The sequence below is a fragment of the Uranotaenia lowii genome, chromosome 1 (genome assembly GCF_029784155.1).
Source record: "Uranotaenia lowii strain MFRU-FL chromosome 1, ASM2978415v1, whole genome shotgun sequence".
NCBI classification, from domain to species: Eukaryota; Metazoa; Arthropoda; class Insecta; order Diptera; family Culicidae; genus Uranotaenia; species Uranotaenia lowii.
In genome coordinates, this window is record NC_073691.1 from 175596031 (window position 1) to 175618280 (window position 22250).

Consider the following 22250-nt stretch of genomic DNA (forward strand, 5'->3'; position numbering starts at 1 on the left):
TTTTTGTAATTTTTGTAATTTTTGTAATTTTTGTCATTTTTGTTATTTTTGTAATTTTTGTAATTTGTGTAATATTTGTTTTTCATGGAGTTTTTGTCATTTTTGTATTTTTTTTTTTTGTAATTTTTGTCATTTTTGTCATTTTTGTCATTTTTGTCATTTTTGTCATTTTTGTCATTTTTGTCATTTTTGTCATTTTTGTCATTTTTGTCATTTTTGTCATTTTTGTCATTTTTGTCATTTTTGTCATTTTTGTCATTTTTGTCATTTTTGTCATTTTTGTCATTTTTGTCATTTTTGTCATTTTTGTCATTTTTGTCATTTTTGTCATTTTTGTCATTTTTGTCATTTTTGTCATTTTTGTCATTTTTGTCATTTTTGTCATTTTTGTCATTTTTGTCATTTTTGTCATTTTTGTCATTTTTGTCATTTTTGTCATTTTTGTCATTTTTGTCATTTTTGTCTTTTGTTATTTCTTTCGATTTTTGTCATTTTCTTTAAAAATGGTATTTTCGGATGAAAAAATAAATTTAAATACTCGCTACCTGATTGGTTTTAAAACTTTTTTTTATTTTCACTTTCAAAAGCAGTTTTTTTTTTGTTTACTTTTTTTCTGGATTTTTCAGCTAGATACTGTTCACATTTGAACAACCATTGAAAATATGTATAAAAATATCACACATCTTCCTATCTTGTCACCTTCTTTTTTTCGCCTTCCAATAGTTTTTTTTTTCGTTCACTTGGTAGTTTTTTTTAATTTATGTTCTGTGGGAAAGTTTTTCTTTCATTTTTAGATTTTATTTTCATTTCTATTATTTTTCTTCACGCATTCTTAAGTTTCACCAATTCTTGTTTTATTTGCTTGCTTTATCATTCTTGCTGATTTTGACGTCTAGATGATCACCTCTTAATTTAAAACAACATTGGCATCGGATCTTTCCGTTTCGTCGTCGGTTACTTTTTTTTTTGCTAGGGTAAATTTATTTTAAAATTTGCACCTATCTTACTGTGGCGAGAGCTTGAAGCATTGCTCCGGTTTCAGTTTCGTCTTTCGTTTTTCGATGTTTTTTTTTTATTTTCAAAAATTAGTTTTTCACTCGTTCCCAAAAACTGCCAAAAACCGAGGGAGCATAAATCAACCCAACACACACTTTAACTCAATCAAAAAACGATTTCCCACTACCATCCGTTTATCGCACTGTTGTCCTAAAATCTAAACCGCTAAGTGAATCTGTTTTTTTTTTGTGAGTTTTGTTTATTTGTTTAACTTATGCCTGCTTAATTACTAAACATTTCCTAACCTGTACACAGTCAATTGAGCGCGCTTTGGCAGCCAGCGGAAATTCGCTCAAGCTTCCGGATTGATCATCAGTTCCACTAGATCCGGAACGCCACCGGAAGCCGCCCTGGTGCCATGACCCGGGGCAGCCAGCCGGGATCGATCACTGGACCCCCCGGGACATCCTCCGGCGATGGCGGCTCCCTCGAAAATGTCCTCCAGCTCGACACTTTCGTAGATTACGGCTGGCCAATACTGCTGCTGGTGGCCAATCGCATCTTATCAGTCCCCATCCATGGCCATGTGCCGGGTGACGGTGTGGTTGTTGTTGTACTGATACTGATTGAGATGGTTGTTGTGATAGCCGCCGCCATTTTGTAGCACCACCATTTTGGTTCCGGTGGGTGTTGTGGCCGCCGAAATGGGCACAGTCGTCTGGATGACCCCGCCGTTAGTGTCGCAGCTGGCCTTCCAGTCGAGCTGGGTCTGACCGGGGAGCTTCTGACCGTGATCGGCACCTGACGATTGGGACGGATCGGTGCCCTCATGAGTGTAGCTGGTGCTGAAACATTTCCTGGAAGGGAGAGAGAGAAAATATGTTGATTTGGTTAGATGTTTAGAAAATCAGAAACGACAACAGTGTCACGAAACCTGATTTTTTGTCAGTTTAGATGCACCTCTAACAAAATGCAAGGAAACGTTCGAAGGCACTTTAAAAATGCATACTTTCCAACTATCTTGAAACCTAGTTAAGTTTTACAAAACAAAAAAAAAATCTTACTTCCACAGCACGATCGCCAAGATGATGAGCAGCAGCCCAAAGCAGCAGATTACTGCCCCGGCTAGGACTATGAGATCGTGATCGTCATAGGGATGATACAGCGATGGCTCGTGATGCTGATCGCAATTGGCCTGTAGTGTGATCTAAGATTGAAAGGGAGAAAATGTTATACATTTTTTAATTTTATCATTTCAAAAATGTTGTTTTTGATATGAGCATCCAACCCATTAATGGTTCAATTTACAATAATGCATCAGCTTAGGCCCCTAATTTTCCTCATCCAACTCACCTTCCTCACATCGGAGAACGGCCCCAGTATAACCTTGTGCGGATTGATGACGCTGATCGAGGCGGCTCGAATCTTCAGCTCGTAGCTGGAATCGGTGGTCAAATTCTGCAGAACCACCGACGTTTCCACAATCGAAGCGTTGGCCGAGATCCGGATCTCCCGGGTCCGGGTGTAGTCCATGTTCCGATAGTTGACGATATACTGGTGCACGGAATTTGAAAAGAACTGCGGTATCCGCCAGGCCAGAAACAGGGCATCCTCGGAGTAGCAGGTCAGATTAAAAAAAATCGGAGCACTTGGCCCTGCGATATCGGTCCGGATCGAAATTTCCGACGGTTCCCCGTCATATTTGAGCGTGAAAGCTGCCACAATCAGCCGATAGTCGGTGAAGGGTTCTGTGCGTTCGGAAGAGAAAAATTGAACATTTTAGTTTACTAGTAAGAAAAGTAAATAGAAAGCTTCTGATCTGATACTCACTCAACCCGGACAGCGTGTAGTAGTAGACGGAATTTTGGATGGCGTCACTCTTCAGGATTGGCAAGTGGAGCAGCGTCTGGTTCTGGTACACGTAATACACCCGGTAGCCATGGATGACGCCATTTTTGCGTTCCGGTTCCTGCCAGCTGATTTTGATGGTGCCGGAAGTCACCTCAAGGATGCTGAGACCGCGAGGCCTGCTGGGCACTGTAAGCCGGAAATGAGAGTGGGAAAGGGACGATCAAATCGAAACTGATCCCTCAAAGTCACAGAGATATTGAGTCGAATTTGAACCTTATACTCAAGAAAGTTGATATAAAACTCTCAGTGGGACCCTCAGAAAACATAATATCTTTCGATAAAAAACCTTATGGAATGCCTGGTCGATCAATGTTTAAAAACAAGTGGAAAGAAGAGTGGCTCAATGCGCATATTTGAGAGAATGCTGAAAATACCAAAATAGTCAAAAATGTCAAAAATGTGAAAAACGTCAAAAATGTCAAAAATTTCGAAAATGTCAAAACTGTCGAAAATGTCAAAAATATAAACAATGACAAAAGTGTCAAAAATGACAAAAATGTAAAGAAAAGTCACAAATGTCAAAATGCCAAAAATATCAAAAATGTAAAAAAATTCAAACGTGTCAAAAGTCAAAAATGTAAAAAATGTCAACAATGTCAAAAATGTCAAAAATGTCAAAAATTTCGAAAATTTCGAAAATGTCAAAAATGTCAAAAATGTCAAAAATGTCAAAAATGTCAAAAATGTCAAAAATGTCAAAAATGTCAAAAATGTCAAAAATGTCAAAAATGTCAAAAATGTCAAAAATGTCAAAAATGTCAAAAATGTCAAAAATGTCAAAAAAGTCAAAAATGTCAAAAATGTCAAAAATGTCAAAAATGTCAAAAATGTCAAAAATGTCAAAAATGTCAAAAATGTCAAAAATGTCAAAAATGTCAAAAATGTCAAAAATGTCAAAAATGTCAAAAATGTCAAAAATGTCAAAAATGTCACAATTGTCAAAAATGTCAAAAATTTCAAAACTGTCAAAAATTTCAAAAATGTCAAAATGACAAAAATGTCAAAAATGTCAAAAATGTCAAAAATGTCAAAAATGTCAAAAATGTCAAAAATGTCAAAAATGTCAAAAATGTCAAAAATGTCAAAAATGTCAAAAATGTCGAAAATGTCAAAAATGTCAAAAATGTCAAAAATGTCAAAAATGTCAAAAATGTCAAAAATGTCAAAAATGTCAAAAATGTCAAAAATGTCAAAAATGTCAAAAATGTCAAAAATGTCAAAAATGTCAAAAATGTCAAAAAATGTCAAAAATGTCAAAAATGTCAAAAGTGTTTAAAATATCAAAAATGTGAAAATTGTTCACGTTTTTTCAATTCAAAAATTGAAAAATAAATTATTGAAAATTATCCTTTTTATGAAAACTAATTAAAGCTGGTTTAATCCAAAAGTTCAATCTGTCAGCAGATTTAAAAAGCGCAACACTACCTTTGCATTTTTACATTGTAAATCGGTAATTGCTTTCAATGAATCAGGGTAACTAACCGGAGATCAATCTGCATCCGGGAAAATTTTAAACGCTTAATCGCGATAAGTTTGATTGAGCTTCCAACATTGATTGCTATCATTCGAAATCGAATCAATCGATCCGAACCGCAAAGTTTCATCCCATTTCCAGGGGGTGGAGGTCAATTTGTCTCCCACAAAACGCATGCATAAATTATGCAAAATTAATGCAGCAACAAGAAAAATGCGTGTATAATTTATCACCCAAAGCCCACCTATTTCGGTTGCAGTTTGTATCCTCTAGATTTCCCGAGCTCAAGTTTGGGAGGATTTTTTTTTTCAAAACGATAAATAACAGCCAATCGTTATTAAACAGGTCGTCAACTTTCAGTGGGGTTAAATTTTTTCGTATTCCTTTCCTTGAAAAAAAAAATGGGGCGATTGTTATCTGTATGTTAATTATCTTAGTCACAAAACTGCCATCACTTTCTGTTTGTTAGGAAAAACCAACTACATATCACTTAATTAGCCATCCATTTGAATAAGCCACTCAATTGAACCACCCAGAACACAGAAGGACAAAGAAACAAAAAATTCACTCTAAATTTCGATGAACAAAACTACCTCAACGAGCAGAACGAATGAGCGTTATCAGATTAATTAAAACGCTTAAGTTTTGATGAAAACTGCTTTTCGGTTTAACTTTTTACCGGGGACAGTTCATCGAGTTTTACCCCTCCAGGTAGGAACTCTGAAGGAAGCAAAATTGCATACACATATCAATGTCATCGCCTTGGACATGAAAAATTTCCATGATAAATAGAAGGAAGAAATTTGAGTGATTCTCCTTGAGAATTCCGGGTCAACAGGAGCTGCAAAGGTGATGAGCCCTCTTTCTGTAAAAGTCAAACTTACCTCCTTCATCGGTCATAACCAGAACAGTGGTGGGTGGGCCAAGTCCTTCCGGGTTGAAAACCTGAATCGAAACCAGATACTGGGTATACGGTTCCAGGTTGTGGATTTCGTGGCTCTGAAAAGAGAAAAAAAGGAATGGAATGTTATTGGAAAACTCAATTAAATTCGATTGAATATCCAGGCGATTGATTAGGGAAATTGTTCTTAATGCCTTTGATTCTTTGAATCTTGTTAATCACATTATATCAAGCTCAATTGAATGCGATAAGCAAATGCCTCAATGCTTCTATAATAATACCCTTGCAAATATCATAAGCGAACGTACAGCACATAAAATTGGAAACAGTGAAAAATTTCCAAAGCAAAATAACTTGAAACGTCAAAGTAGATTGCTACAGACGATTCAAGAGTTTTAAAAATGAAAAAATGACAAAAATGACGAAAATGACAAAATTGACAAAAATGAAAAAGAATTAAAAATAACAAAAATGGTAAACATTTAAAAAAAATTCAAAAACGATTAAAATGACAGAAAAATGACAAAGATAGATGAAATTGATATAATTGGGAAAATTGACAAAACTGACAAAATTAACAAAAATGACAAAACTAACAAAATTGACAAAATTGACAGAATTGACAAAATTGACAAAATTGACAAAATTAACAAAATTGACAAAATTGACAAAATTTACGAAATTAACAAAATTGACAAAATTGACAAAATTTAAGAAATTGACAAAATTGACAAAATTGAAAAAATTGAAAAAATTGACAAAATTGACAAAATTGACAAAATTGACAAAATTGACAAAATTGACAAAATTGACAAAATTGACAAAATTGACAAAAATGACAAAATTGACAAAATTGACAAAATTGACAAAATTGACAAAATTGACAAAATTGACAAATTGACAAAATTGACAAAATTGACAAAATTGACAAAATTGACAAAACTGACAAAACTGACAAAATTGACAAAATTGACAGAATTGACAAAATCTACGAAATTGACAAAATTGATGAAATTGACAAAATTGACAAAATTGACTAAAAAAACAAAAATAGCAAAATTGACAGAATTGATAAAATTGACGAAATTGAAAAAATTGACAAAATTGACAAAATTGACAAAATTGACAAAATTGACAAAATTGACAAAATTGACAAAATTGACAAAATTGACAAAATTGACAAAATTGACAAAATTGACAAAATTGACAAAACTGACAAAATTGATAATAACGACAAAATTGACATAATTGACAAAAATTGAGGAAAATTGACAAAAAATGACAAAAACGACAAAAATGACAAAAATGACAAAATTGACAAAAATGACAAAAATGACAAAAATGACAAAAATGACAAAAATGACAAAAATGACAAAAATGACAAAAATGACAAAAATGACAAAAATGACAAAAATGACAAAAATGACAAAAATGACAAAAATGACAAAAATGACAAAAATGACAAAAATGACAAAAATGACAAAAATGACAAAAATGACAAAAATGACAAAAATGACAAAAATGACAAAAATGACAAAAATGACAAAAATGACAAAAATGACAAAAATGACAAAAATGACAAAAATGACAAAAATGACAAAAATGACAAAAATGACAAAAATGACAAAAATGACAAAAATGACAAAAATGACAAAAATGACAAAAATGACAAAAATGACAAAAATGACAAAAATGACAAAAATGACAAAAATGACAAAAATGACAAAAATGACAAAAATGACAAAAATGACAAAAATGACAAAAATGACAAAAATGACAAAAATGACAAAAATGACAAAAATGACAAAAATGACAAAAATGACAAAAATGACAAAAATGACAAAAATGACAAAAATGACAAAAATGACAAAAATGACAAAAATGACAAAAATGACAAAAATGACAAAAATGACAAAAATGACAAAAATGACAAAAATGACAAAAATGACAAAAATGACAAAAATGACAAAAATGACAAAAATGACAAAAATGACAAAAATGACAAAAATGACAAAAATGACAAAAATGACAAAAATGACAAAAATGACAAAAATGACAAAAATGACAAAAATGACAAAAATGACAAAAATGACAAAAATGACAAAAATGACAAAAATGACAAAAATGACAAAAATGACAAAAATGACAAAAATGACAAAAATGACAAAAATGACAAAAATGACAAAAATGACAAAAATGACAAAAATGACAAAAATGACAAAAATGACAAAAATGACAAAAATGACAAAAATGACAAAAATGACAAAAATGACAAAAATGACAAAAATGACAAAAATGACAAAAATGACAAAAATGACAAAAATGACAAAAATGACAAAAATGACAAAAATGACAAAAATGACAAAAATGACAAAAATGACAAAAATGACAAAAATGACAAAAATGACAAAAATGACAAAAATGACAAAAATGACAAAAATGACAAAAATGACAAAAATGACAAAAATGACAAAAATGACAAAAATGACAAAAATGACAAAAATGACAAAAATGACAAAAATGACAAAAATGACAAAAATGACAAAAATGACAAAAATGACAAAAATGACAAAAATGACAAAAATGACAAAAATGACAAAAATGACAAAAATGACAAAAATGACAAAAATGACAAAAATGACAAAAATGACAAAAATGACAAAAATGACAAAAATGACAAAAATGACAAAAATGACAAAAATGACAAAAATGACAAAAATGACAAAAATGACAAAAATGACAAAAATGACAAAAATGACAAAAATGACAAAAATGACAAAAATGACAAAAATGACAAAAATGACAAAAATGACAAAAATGACAAAAATGACAAAAATGACAAAAATGACAAAAATGACAAAAATGACAAAAATGACAAAAATGACAAAAATGACAAAAATGACAAAAATGACAAAAATGACAAAAATGACAAAAATGACAAAAATGACAAAAATGACAAAAATGACAAAAATGACAAAAATGACAAAAATGACAAAAATGACAAAAATGACAAAAATGACAAAAATGACAAAAATGACAAAAATGACAAAAATGACAAAAATGACAAAAATGACAAAAATGACAAAAATGACAAAAATGACAAAAATGACAAAAATGACAAAAATGACAAAAATGACAAAAATGACAAAAATGACAAAAATGACAAAAATGACAAAAATGACAAAAATGACAAAAATGACAAAAATGACAAAAATGACAAAAATGACAAAAATGACAAAAATGACAAAAATGACAAAAATGACAAAAATGACAAAAATGACAAAAATGACAAAAATGACAAAAATGACAAAAATGACAAAAATGACAAAAATGACAAAAATGACAAAAATGACAAAAATGACAAAAATGACAAAAATGACAAAAATGACAAAAATGACAAAAATGACAAAAATGACAAAAATGACAAAAATGACAAAAATGACAAAAATGACAAAAATGACAAAAATGACAAAAATGACAAAAATGACAAAAATGACAAAAATGACAAAAATGACAAAAATGACAAAAATGACAAAAATGACAAAAATGACAAAAATGACAAAAATGACAAAAATGACAAAAATGACAAAAATGACAAAAATGACAAAAATGACAAAAATGACAAAAATGACAATAATGACAATAATGACAAAAATGACAAAAATGACAAAAATGACAAAAATGACAAAAATGACAAAAATGACAAAAATGACAAAAATGACAAAAATGACAAAAATGACAAAAATGACAAAAATGACAAAAATGACAAAAATGACAAAAATGACAAAAATGACAAAAATGACAAAAATGACAAAAATGACAAAAAATGACAAAAAATGACAAAAATGACAAAAACAAGTTTACGAAAAAAAAAATTAAGGCATCCCGAGACTCCTCAGCACGAAACAATCGTTTCAAATAATCTTTGCATTAAAATTCGAAACCCAAGTTGCAGTTTGCATTTTGAAGAGGTTCCAACTGAGTTGAGATTTATATTAAAGTCGTGTACAGATAAAACATAATTTTAATAATTTTCAAAATTTTTTATTAATTTGAATAATTTTTAAAGGCGTAGCAAAGCACATCGGGTCAGCTACATGTTATCAATTTCATCAAGTTTCAATTTTGTCATTTGGCTGCTCCAAGTCAATGGATGGTTCAGCTTCGGAACAGACGTTCGGTGTGGTTAACTCCAACTCTGTTTCGTGGTCACTCACTTTTTTCTCGATTCAATTCTGGATTGGGCCTTCACGTCCATCAGATCTCTTTTCCGGTTGGTTTCGATTTAATCCTGAAAGCCTGCTGTTCCAAGAGGTGGAAATTGGTTTCGAATGAAAGTTGGATTAAATTCGTAAAATCCGGCTGGTTTTCCGCCAAAACCTTTCAGACGGAGCTAACCACATTCACCAGAAATCCCTCACAGTTGATGAAAATCTGTTGGTTTTGGTAGCTGAGATTGGCGGGCACAATCTTCCATCGTGCCTGATTTTGCGAGATAAAAATGAATGGTTGATTTTGAAAATATTTACTTAATTAAAATTGAATATGTATTTAATTTGATTTAATTAGAGCTAATTTGATAAAATTAGAGGTTTAAATTTAGACAATCCCCGGTCGAGACATACAGAAATTTTTCATTGAACATGTTCAGAGCTCGGATTGCACTTTCCAAGTACAAGGTGCAAGGATGCTGAAAATTATAATTGTAGAAACTTTTCCAAGTAGGATGTACATATTTTCCAAACCAGAAGATAACCTTCGGCAGAACAGATTGCTGAAATCACTTCTAGGTTGGTTCACCTGGAGGTTTAAACCAGGTTTAAACGTTAAAATTTACATATCATGTCGAGATCATCTGTAATATGATAGTTTTCATCAACAACAAAAACTATATCTTACCATTAAAAAACAATTTATGAACCATCCAAATTCTAATTTCAACCAATTACTTGATGTACTTGATAACCAAGTATTCGCATTTCACCTGCTTGTCGTCTTTCGGGTGCACGCGTTAGATGTTTTCAGCTTTGCCCTCCGACATCTTAGACCGACGTTCTGCGAATAAACTTAGCTAAGCATAGGTGGTGCTGTTGATGTTGCTGCTGTTGTTTTTTTTTGCGAATCCACCCTCAGCCGTTTGAAGTTTGTCATCTAGCCGTGGTTTTGGCCCTGTCTTGAGATCCAACTGAAGTATGTATATAGTTAATATCCCAGAGGGGCTTGTTGTAATTAAAGAAGCAAGTCAAAAACATGTGTTTTTACTCGAAAAACGAACAAAAACAATCACTAATCCATAGGTAAAATAACAACACAAGAAAAGTTTTTACTGTTTTCTTGACACTCTTAACCTTCCTAGGCCGTTCGGGTCAATATGACCCGAAGCGAACTTTAAAATCGTCGTAACTCTTTTGAAAAAAATCGGAAAAATATGAAATTTGGAACATATAACTAAAACCACGAGATACATAACCTGTAGAAAAAGCAACTTCCGGTGACCACCGGAAATGCCACAACTGGCAAGCCGAAAAAAAAAGTTACACATAAGCCGTTCGGGTCAATATGACCCGAGAGTTTGCGCGCGTTCCCCTGATGATATATGTTAACCGATTTTTATGATTTCACATTCATTAGTTTGGAAATTTATTCTAGTTTCTGAATGTATAAAATTTCAGTTGATGTAACTTATCCGAACGTCTGGATTCTGCTCCGAATGGAAAAAACCCCCGAAAATAATGTCTTCTCAGAATTCCCATATCTTCTAATTGCTTTGACGTATTGAAATTATTTTATAAGTTTTGAAATTGTGAAAAATAAATCTTTTTAAACATATAGAAAAATTGAAGGTCATATGGAATCTATGGTCGCTAGCGTGGAATTTCTGAAAAAAGCTTCTTTTTTTGAACTTTTGCTTTGCAGTGTTGTATCTCATTCTTAATTGAACCGATTTCCAAAATTCTATTTTTATTTTTATTTTGATAACATGATCATCATTTTTACTGAATACACATAGTATCTCAAATATTACTGTTATTCGTAATACGAGAATGAAAACAAGAAAAAAATCGTGATTTTCGAACCCGTCTGTTATGATACGCACATTTCTCATTTTGTTATTGTGATTTCTTAAAACTTTTCATCAAACCTGCCCACTTTTTATATACCCAATGATAGATTTTAATCTCTACAATCGATTGATATGCTGTTTATGTGGTTTTTCAAAAATTTGTAGCAACGTTTTCCGAATTTACTAAAAGATATCGGAATTCGACCAGTTTTTCAAACGTTTTGTAGCAAGCAAGCACAACCCCTCGGGAGAGCTTAAATCAGGCATGTCAAACTCGTTTAGGTGTGCGGGCCGCATTAAAAATTTTCTATGACGTAGAGGGCCGCAGCCAAAATCAGTTAGAAAACATAATAGCAATTGTTTACAAAAATCTGAACTTTATTTATAGACTTCAAGTTTCAATTTTAAAATCGACCTTTAAATCCGAATATAAGTGAAAAAAATATCTGCGAAGAGCAGTTTATTGGTCAGATTATAGAAAAAGATAATTTTATGAACAGTAGCTGAAGATATTTTTTAAAAACCACAATAATTTTTTTTACAGTATTTCAAAAACTGCTCTAATCAGATTTTCGATTTTTTTTAAATTCAGGGACCGATATGGTATTAAAAATGACTCTCAATTTATAAAAATGTTATAAAAATGTACACTGTAAATTTTTGCCTCGGTTTCCAACAAAAAAAATTGCTAGAAACGTTCAGCAATCCAAATTTTTGATGGAAACCAGCAATCGGTTTTCGAATTGCTGAATTTTTCAGCATTCGGATATGTGCTTGTCATTTTTGCTGAAAAATCAGCAATCGGTTTTCAAATTGCTGGACTCTCCAGCAATTGATCTAGTTTGCTGGAAAATCAGCAATCGAGTTGTCAATTTGGAGTTTGTTTTTGTTTCGAACGCTGAAGTAAGGTGAGATTCTATTTTACGAATTTAGGTTAAAATAATATAATTATTTTATTTTCCTCTATATTCTAGCAACCAGGCATCAAGTCAAGGGTAAGTTTTTATTGTACAGGTAGATATTCCATAGAAGATACTAATCAAATCTATTTTTACAGGTGGCGGATGATCAACACTTTGGCACAAAGCGGCCACCCCAGAGCCGGTGTTAGAAAGTGGTGAAAAAAAGGTTTTTTTGAAAATGAATAAATCTCTTATTGAAAATGGGAGAAAATAATTTTTTTTATTGCTTATTGTATGCACAGCCAATATTAAACTCTAATTTAGAATTGAAATATAAATTTCATACTAAATACCGCCGGTTGTGTTGAAAGAAATAGCTGGTTTCCAGCAATCTGGATTGCTGATTTTCCAGCAATTTGAATTGCTGGAAACCAGCATTAACGTTTGCTGTTTTTTCCAGCAATTGAAATTGCTGGAAATTTTGCTGGAAAGTCAGCGGGACAAAAACCAGCAAAATTTTGCTGGTTTCCAGCAAAAAAAAATTTGCTGTGTATGCTGTTTATACTCACGTATTCGGATAGGTTTGAGACAATAAAAAGACTCCAGCGATGGGATATGTTTTTGTTCAATTTCGGTGCAATCAACACACTTACCGCAACATTAACTGAACGATAGACAAGTGTTCACTGAAATTAAAATTATTCAGAGCTACAAATTTAATCACGGAAATTTTTTGATTATTTAGGATGTGATTTTTTACTATGAATAATTTTGGTATTCACGCTTACGTATTTAAAAAATATCACAATATGTCTGTTGTTCCTTCGGTAAAACAAAAATAAAAGAACCAAAATGCTTTTTTTTAAGTTGGCTTCGTCTGACACGACTGGCTACACAGAATTTTTTTTTTGCTGGAAACCAGCAAAATTTTGCTGGTTTTTGTCCCGCTGACTTTCCAGCAATATCAATTGCTGGAAAAATCAGCAAACATCAATGCTGGTTTCCAGCAATTCAAATTGCTGGAAATCAGCAATCCAGATTGCTGGAAACCAGCTTTTTCTATCAAAGCATTCGGCTGTATTTGGTATGAAATTTATATTTCAAATCAAATTTAAATATTGAAAATGGCTGTGCACGTGATAAGTAATAAACAACATTTGTTTTCTTCCATTTTTTTTTATTATGAATTAAATGAATAAGCAGAGATATATGTTTTATCAATATACCAACACCGCCTTCGGGGTGGCAGCTTTGTGCCAATGTGATAATCATCCGCCTCCTGAAATAGAGATTTGATTAATACCTTTGATGAATCTAATACATCCATTTTCCAATACAAGCTCACCCTTGACTTGATGTCTGGTTGCTAGAATATAGAAGAAAATAAAAAAATAGTATTAACGTAAACAAAATTCGTGAAAGAGAGTCTCACCTTGCTTCAGCGTACGAAAACAAACAGACTCCAATTTGACAACTCGATTGCTGATTTTCCAGCAAACTAGACCAATTGCTGGAAAGTCCAACAATTTGAAAACCGATTGCTGATCTTCCAGCAAAAATGACAAGAACACAACCGAATGCTGAAAAATCCAGCAATAAGAAAATCGATTGCTGGTTTCCAGCAAAAATTTGGATTGCTGAACGTTTCCAGCAATTTTTTTTGCTGGAAACCGAGGCAAAAATTTACAGTGTAGGACTTGCACCAAAATACTTGGAAGATATTTATGTTGTTTACGCTATGAATGTTTACAAACAATCTTACACGGAAGCGAGAATCACCTCAAACTGTGGATCAGAGCAACAATGTTACGCGTGTTTTTCTGATAGGAAATTTGAACATCGAAAAACATTTGCATTAAATTGAAAAAAATACATTCAACTTAAGTTTTTTGCAGTAATATTTTAAATAAAAATCAGTGGTGTTTTTTTTGTGACAATTTAAGACGGAGCTACGCGGGCCGCATTGACCAAGGCCGCGGGCCGCATGCGGCCCGCAAACCCCCAGTTTGACATGCCTGGCTTAAATCGAACAAAATCCATGGCTCTCCCGGTCGTGCTCTCAAAATCTGCCTTCCTATAGCAGACTGAAGGAATCGCCCGCATGGCTACTGTTGCGTGTGGACTGTATGCTTGGTGTGAGCGCTTGGCAAAACTACCACTGGTGTGGCACATTTGTCCGCCCCCCTCGTGGGATTGGACCTCAAAGGGACAACCACGCATGATTGTCCCACCAGTGGAGGCAGGTTGTCAGAACGCTGCCTGGGGGCCAAGGCTCGGGGGGATCTCGGTCGCCTAGTTGACCGAGATCCAAAACTCTTTCGAAGTAGGCTCTGAAAAGAGCCGATTGGTTGTGGAATCGGAGCGAGAGCAGGAGCGAAGCAAATGAGAACTCGATTTACTGCTGGCGTTGATACATTTATTTTCTCTTGAAGACTATTTACATTAGACACTTTTCACTTGTTCTTCCTTGTACACGACGAGCAACGTCTGCTGCTGCACCTTTCAGGTGGCCTTGATGCAGCCCACTGCTGGCTGGCTCTCTTCTTGAGCCGCTCTCGATTATCCCGGGATGATGTTGCTCGCTCGACGGTTGGATCAAAACTCACTCGACAGGAGCGCGACCGCTTGTATTTATAGCGCTCGCTACTCGGGCGTCGTGCATTGGATTTTCTCCGTTCTCGCTGTTTCTCCTGTTCTTCAGTCCGCTGGGTGGACTGAACATACTCCGCGCCAGAAAAGATGTTTCTCGAAGCTAAACAACTCGAAGGCGCGGTATTTGGGGACACGCCGCTGCTCACTGGTTTACTCGGTGATTCTTGGACCTGGGCTGGCGATACTGATGGATCTGGTCCCGCTTCCTCGGGTTGATTGTTCTCGTTGGAATGCCTCGAAGAAAAATTCGCCACCTCGATGATGACGGACGGCTGCTGACCCCTCGCTGTTTGTGGCTGCAGAGCTGGTTGTTGTTTCGCTTTGTCTAACCAACTCTCGATTGCCACCGACGCTTCCTCGTGAAGGACCAAAAAGGTGAGGTAAATTTCGTCCTGCCGCTCTCGTTCGATTGGTGATGACAGGCCGATGATCTCGCACTGCAGCCTGATGAATTCTGCCTTGGATCGGTCCACAAGTGTGTCGTTCCTCTGTGCTTCCTCCTCGCTTGCTTCCGATCCAATCGGCTCTTATCAGAGCCCCCCTTAGAAGAGTTTAGTTTGGGATCACTGCAAGCTAGTGATCAATCGGCCTTGGCCTCCAGGCAGCCAGTCCGAGGACCTGCCTCCACTGGTGAGACAACCACCAGGGGTTGTCTAGAAGAGGCTCGCTCCCGCAGGGGGAGTGAGTCCCATCAGTGGTTGTTTTGCCAAGCGCCGCCCTACAGTCCAATGGCTTTTCATGGCCACAACATGAAATGGTCCTTCGAACCGGATGAGGAATCCGGTACCTTCAGACGGAATACCTCCGTCTTTGAGAGAGTGTGAATCGGGAAGCGGATTGTTGGAGTGGAGCACAGAGAAAAAATATAGAATAGAAAAGCAAAAGTTTGAAAGAAGTGAAAACGAACAACTAATCGAGAAAAGTGGTGACAAAAATAACTGCAAATAAAAGTGAAAAGGACTATCAGTGAATTTAAAAAGTATTGAGCAATAAAAGTGAACTTTGAAGAAAAAAAAGTAGTGAAGTGATAAAAGTGAAACATTATGCCTCCAAAAAGAACACCAGTGAAAAACAGCCCCGATTCAGTGAGGAATCACGATACGCTGGAGGTGCTGATTCACAGCCGTGGAATGGCGCAGCGAAATATATCCAGGATAAAGTCCATCCTGCAGCAGGCGGAAGAGGAAGGAACTGAGCTAACTCCTGCTCAGTTAAAGGTATACCAGCGGAGTGTGGAAGGTTCGAAAACCGAGTTCACCAAGCAGTACAATGAAATTCTCGCCCAGTCATCACCAGCCGAGCGTGAAGAAAATGACGACGAATATTTCAGCTTTGTTGACCTGTATGAGGAAGTATCGATGATGCTAGAAAGTTGGCTCGACAAGCATTCGCCAACTCTACTACCACAGCTGCAGCCGCAGCTCACCAATAACCAGCCGCCTTTGGTCATCCAACCTTCTCTTCCCAGAGCAATACCAACGTTCGATGGTCGCTTCGAACAATGGGAGAAGTTCAAGGTTATGTTCCGGGATGTGGTCGACAGAACTAACGAGCCAGACCGCATCAAGCTATACCACCTTGAGAAAGCCCTTGTTGGAGACGCAGCCGGGTTGATAGATTCCAAAACTATCACCGACGGCAACTACGCTCGAGCTTGGCAACTATTGGATGAACGATACTCCGACCAGCGACGGATGATTGATCGGCATCTAGCTGGCCTGCTAGGTGTGAAAAAGTTACACAGCGAATCATTCACCGAATTGAGGTCTCTGGTAGAGACTTTTGATAGTCATGTCGACAACCTCAAGTTTCTGGGCCAAGGTTTCGCTGAGGTAGCCGAATACATAGTGGTGTTCCTGATGTCTCGAGCCTTGGATGACGAGACAAAGAAGTTGTGGGAGTCTACTATCAGGAAGGGTGAGCTGCCAACATATGAAGACACCATTCATTTTCTCAAAGAGAGAGTGTCCGTCCTGGAGCGCTGCCAATCCTCATACGAGATAGGTCATTCCAAGCATCGCCAATTTTCGAGGATCAATCTACCAAGACATCCGAGAATCAACACGGCCACTTCCCCAGCACAACAAGAGCAATGTAGGGTACGGATGAAAGAATAAAGCGCAATTAATTCCTTGAGCATTGATTTTTATAAATATATAAGATAAAAAAAAATCAATTTAAGTAGTTTTAATTTTATTTCGAATTATCATAGCGAACCGTGTAACAAACTGAGAAAGCGTGTAGAAAGTGAGTAGATTTTAAATACTATTTAGGATTTTCGAATGGAGAGTGTTAGGAACGGGAACGCGGTTTGGAAAGAGCGAGAAAGCAAATGAAGAGAAAAAAAAAAGTTCAACGGTCAGAAAAAACCGATCGTCAGTCTTGTAACGGATTTTCAGCACGATAGTCGTAAAGTGTCGAGTTTTAAAAAAAATAAAATCTTAAACGCGAGTTACCGGTGATGGATACTTCGGACGAATCCGACAATGGCGCAGTCGGTAGGATAGTCGTAAAGTGTCGAGTTTTAAAAAAAATAAAATCTTAAACGCGAGTTACCGGTGATGGATACTTCGGACGAATCCGACAATGGCGCGGTCGTGACTCCACGGATTCGGTAAGTATGTTGTGATAAAAGAACGTCAAAAGAAATATAAATAAAAACGAATTAGTAGTGAAGTTTTTTTTTGCATGAATGCAAAGAAGGTCGCCATTTTGGTTTTCAAAAATTTGCTTATTATTCGCAAGAACTTTGATGAGAAGGCAAAGTTTCTTATGACAAAGGACTTCGATGGGAAGGCGGAGTTCCTTAAGAAAAAAAATAGAAAAGAAGAAAGGGGCTCCGATGAGAAGGCGGAGTTCCATGAAAAACGAAAAAAAAAAAAAAAAATTATTTTATGTATACTATTTATATCAAATATCATGAAGAAAGGGTCTTTGATGAGAAGGCAAAGATCTAATTTAAACTAAAAAAAAAAAAAAAATATGAAAAAAGCTTCGATGGGAAGGCGAAGTTTATTACTTACTGTTAAAAAAAAAAAAAAAAGAATCAATAACGAGAAAAAAATATGTATACTATTTATATCAAATATCATGAAAAAAGGGTCTTTGATGAGAAGGCAAAGATCTAATTTAAACTTAAAAAAAAAAAAATGAATTGAAAAGCTTCGATGGGAAGGCGAAGTTTATTACTTACTGTTAAAAAAAAAAAAAAAAAAATCAAATCATAAATTTAAACTTCGATGGGAAGGCGAAGTTGAAAATAAAGAAAGGTTTAAAGTCGAAGTGAGAATATAAAGAAATTGAAAGTATTGAAAAAAAAAAATGAAATTAAATTAATTTTTTTCCTTTGAATTCTAGAAAAAAGTCAACTACCTCTATCGAGCGTCAACTACGAAAAAAACTTAAGAAAAGCGAAGATGAGATTCGCGCACTCAAGTGCCAATTGGAAACAAAAAATTTATTGCTATCCTCGTCGGATCAACCAGAAGGCTCGACTGATGAACCGAATTCTTGTAATTCTAATTCAGTTAGAGAAAATGTGCAAGGTAAATTAAACCTATTTAATGAAGTAAAAAAAAAAAAAAATGTAACCTTTTGTTTAAATAAATTGAATTTGCTTAAAACAGATAATTTCCGAGCCGTTCGCTCAAGCACCATGAGAGAAAGCCGTAATGGTAATGAGTCTTTGATGGTTTCGACAGTAGGCAACATATCACTTGGCACTATGACGATCCCAGAATGCAAACCCCCGAATGAGGACACTGAAATAAATAAGCAATCCTATGAAGACTGGAAGGGAATGTTGGAAGCTTCCCTTAGTTTGATGGGCGAGCCTGACGAGCGTACTAAAATGTGCATTTTCAGAATAAGGGCGGGTCCAAAATTGTTGGAAATATTCAATACAACGGTTTCATGTCAAGGAATGGCGGATGAAAACTCTCATCCTTTTACGAATGCTATAGCTAGATTGGACAATTATTTTGGATCTAAGACCTATATGCTTATTCAAAGAAGTAAATTGCTTAACATGGTACAAAAAGAGCAAGAAGATAACTTACAGTATGTACGACGAGTAATTGCTGCTGTGAAATTGTGTGGGTATAACGACTCAGAAGAATTGGAAGCGATAGTTCGAACAATAACTAAGGGTACAGTAGACAGCCGCGTGCGTGTCCTTGTTCAGCGTAGTTGGATCAATCAAAGGTCGTTGAATGAGTTGATAGAATCAATCAGGCAAAACCATATCGAAAAGTTGAATGAAGAAGAATTTCGGAAAACTTTAGGACAGAATCAAAATGCGTCAATAGCTGCTGTGTCTAGTGGCAGGACACGACCGAAATTTTATCAGAATGAACAGTCTCAATACCGCTTTTCTTCTAGACCATACATTCATAATACATTCCCACCAAATCGCTTCGCAGCAAATCAGCAGTACATGCAATCATGGAACCGCCAACCTTGGAATCCTCGTTTTCAAAACCCTTGGCACCAGCAATATCGATATCCGCAATCATGGAACCAGCAGTCTCAAAATCCTAGAAATCAAAGGACTTGGAAGCCACAAATTCGTAGTCAGATTGATAACGGCTCAACTAGTTATGGTAACTTTCGGGGTCCCGTTAAGTGTTGGAGGTGTGATAGCCATTATCATGGACCGGATCTGTGCAAATTATTACTAAATGGAGTTGTGTGTAAGGGATGTTCCGAAAAGGGACACATTTTGCGTACGTGTCCATCTCAAAAGGGTGTCAATCCGCCCAGTCGTCAGATCGCAGCTGTACAAGAATTGGATGATGAGACTGAAGATGCTGATAACAAGGTACTTACGAGTAATACGGAATAATAACCATGTAGAGCAATTTTCAGGTGAAGAATAGTTTCAGTTGTTGAAGTTACATTTTTTATTTTATCTTTGTCCGCTTCTTCGTTATATTAATAGAAAAAAAAAAGGATTTGCAAAATAAAACTCATGAATTTCACCAATAATAAGAATCACTTTTCACAAAGCACTATAATGGTCAGGTTGTAGTATTTGCAAACCAAAAAAGAAAAAACAATATAGAATAACTTCTTACGAAAAAAAAGCCCTTTCTAAACGTTACACTTAACTTCTTTCCGATTTCGGTCGATGACTATTGATGATGAAGATATTCATCGACAAATGATTTCATCGATATACAGCAAATATCCATAAAGCAGGCTTTGGAAAACCAATATTCAAAGCAAAACTTTTCTTAAAGTCGCATGGAAAAAAAAATAATAAAAATAATCACATGTATCATTGAAGTTAAAAAAAAAAATACAAAAAAAAAATCAAACTACAAAAAAAATAAATAAATAAATAAAATAAATATCTACATTCGTCTTTTCCAAAAATGTTACCACTTTAAACTAACAACTAAAAAACATCATCGATATAATGTTTGAATGATTGCTTCAGTAGGCTATGAATGAAACCCAACGGTAGAATAACTTCTTGCCAAGTCTTATTAAGATATTGCGAAATAAATAATTAAAACAAAAAAAAAAAAAAAGGAAAAAAAAAATACATTATGAATTATACAATCCAATCATATTCGGACGAACAAAAAAAAAAAAAAATTTACATACATAAATATTCAAGAAAAAAAAATTAGCCCTTTTGAAATATGTTCGCGATACTCTCCGTGCATTGATGATGACATACTGGAATTTTGACAATGACGGAAAATATATCGATGATTCGATCGATGGATGATTGTTTATGTTTACCAAATGTTTAAAATTATGATGATTATAATGTTTATTTCTTCCAGTATTCTTTGTGTTTATTCGTAACAAAATACTTATTGGTGGTCGATATTAGTTTGGTTCATTAGTAGAAAGCTAACAAATGAAATTTTTAGAGGAAGAAACAAAATCAGTGAGTGAAAACGTAATTATAACAAATTCCGAATGGTATTGTTTCAGTTCTGGTAAGTTAATTGTTTTATTATCGAAATTTTAAACTTTCCGATTAATTTAAATAAGAAAAATAGGATAGTTTATGATAATCGAGGTACCATTTTTCTTGACGTGATAATCAATTTTGACTCAACTCAGCAGCTGAAACAGGTTACAATTTTTGTGTAGAAGATTCACTTAACTTTAGATGGTCAGTTATCATCGTTTTCATTATTTAATGGGTCTTTCGAAGTGTTACTGTCGGAACTAACTCAATATTATTTTAATCTTATTCTGCTCTGTTCTCATTTCCTTCAATTAAGGTGTTCATTTATTATTTATGAAAAAATTACTAATGCATTACTAGAATTATCTACCGTTATGAGTGACGACCTTCACTGAAAAAAGCATACGGAAATTGAACTAATTAAGGAAAGTTCTTCAATTAACGATCATCCGATGAATGTAAGTTGAGAGTTGATGACGAATACAGTTAACTGCCTATTTGGTACACCGACTACATTGTTGGTTGCCTTCAATGTTTCCATCCCATTTCGACTCGTAGTTTAGCCAATTGCCCAGCAGAAGTCTCCATCCATTTGGAGTATTAATTTTAAGTTTATTATTCGAAATTACGGTAGCCTCAAAGTTATATATATAACTGTTGTACAAGGTCAAGGATAGTTACATTGCTTGTGAATTGATATTGGGACTCATTTTATATTGATAGATAACGTATTCCGTTGTAGTTAGTTCCGGACTCGGTATTTTTGTCAATTGATTTTATAATTTCTCAAAATTTGATGATAAGGGTTTCAATTAGGGAGAAAAGGGTGCTACACACTCAATTGTTTATATTTTGCTATACCTTAAAGAAAATATAAAAGTTTTCCTTCTTTTTAAATCGTTTTTCTATTTCATGCTCTTCAGAACTTTTAGGAAATTGTTATTTTATTCCTTATGGAAAAAAAAAATTGCAACAAAAAAAAATATAATTATAATAATAATGAAAATAATAAGAATTACGTTTTTAGAAAGCTACCAGCACAGAACTGTTTAAAGAATCATATTCCCTTTTCGAGTAGGGATTTTTATACAGTGTGACATTCAACAACTGAAATCTATTTGAAAACAAGTATGGTTTATAATATATTCATTATAAATTATGCTCTACCAAAAGTAAGAACGTTAAATCATGTCAAAAATAAAACAAATATTTTATTGTAGGTTCCTATGCAGCCTGTTGTATTTAGGAACAAGGATGAGAACAAATCATTTGGTGACTTGAATCCATCAGTTTCATCAGTCGAATTTAGAGCTTTCGAGCAAAAAGAAAGCGAAGCTTTCGTAACAGGATCCGTTGCTGGAATTTCAATTGCATTTTTCATCGACTCCGGCGCACAGGTGAACACAATTACCAAGGTACAC

At 34.4% G+C, this 22250-nt stretch overlaps 1 protein-coding gene across 1 annotated transcript in view; it reads right to left on the minus strand.

Annotated features, from left to right (window-relative positions):
• Positions 1 to 549: 549 nt before the first annotated feature.
• LOC129760630 (neuronal cell adhesion molecule-like) overlaps positions 550 to 22250 on the minus strand; it is a 245876-nt gene continuing 224175 nt past the window's right edge. Inside the window, exons 7-11 of the mRNA XM_055758315.1 lie at positions 5266 to 5380; positions 2827 to 3033; positions 2350 to 2744; positions 2061 to 2203; positions 550 to 1853 (exon numbers count right to left, since the gene is read on the minus strand). Coding sequence (XP_055614290.1) covers positions 1562 to 1853; positions 2061 to 2203; positions 2350 to 2744; positions 2827 to 3033; positions 5266 to 5380 — 1152 coding nt within the window. The 3' untranslated portion in view covers positions 550 to 1561. The remainder of the gene's footprint in view (positions 1854 to 2060; positions 2204 to 2349; positions 2745 to 2826; positions 3034 to 5265; positions 5381 to 22250) is intronic.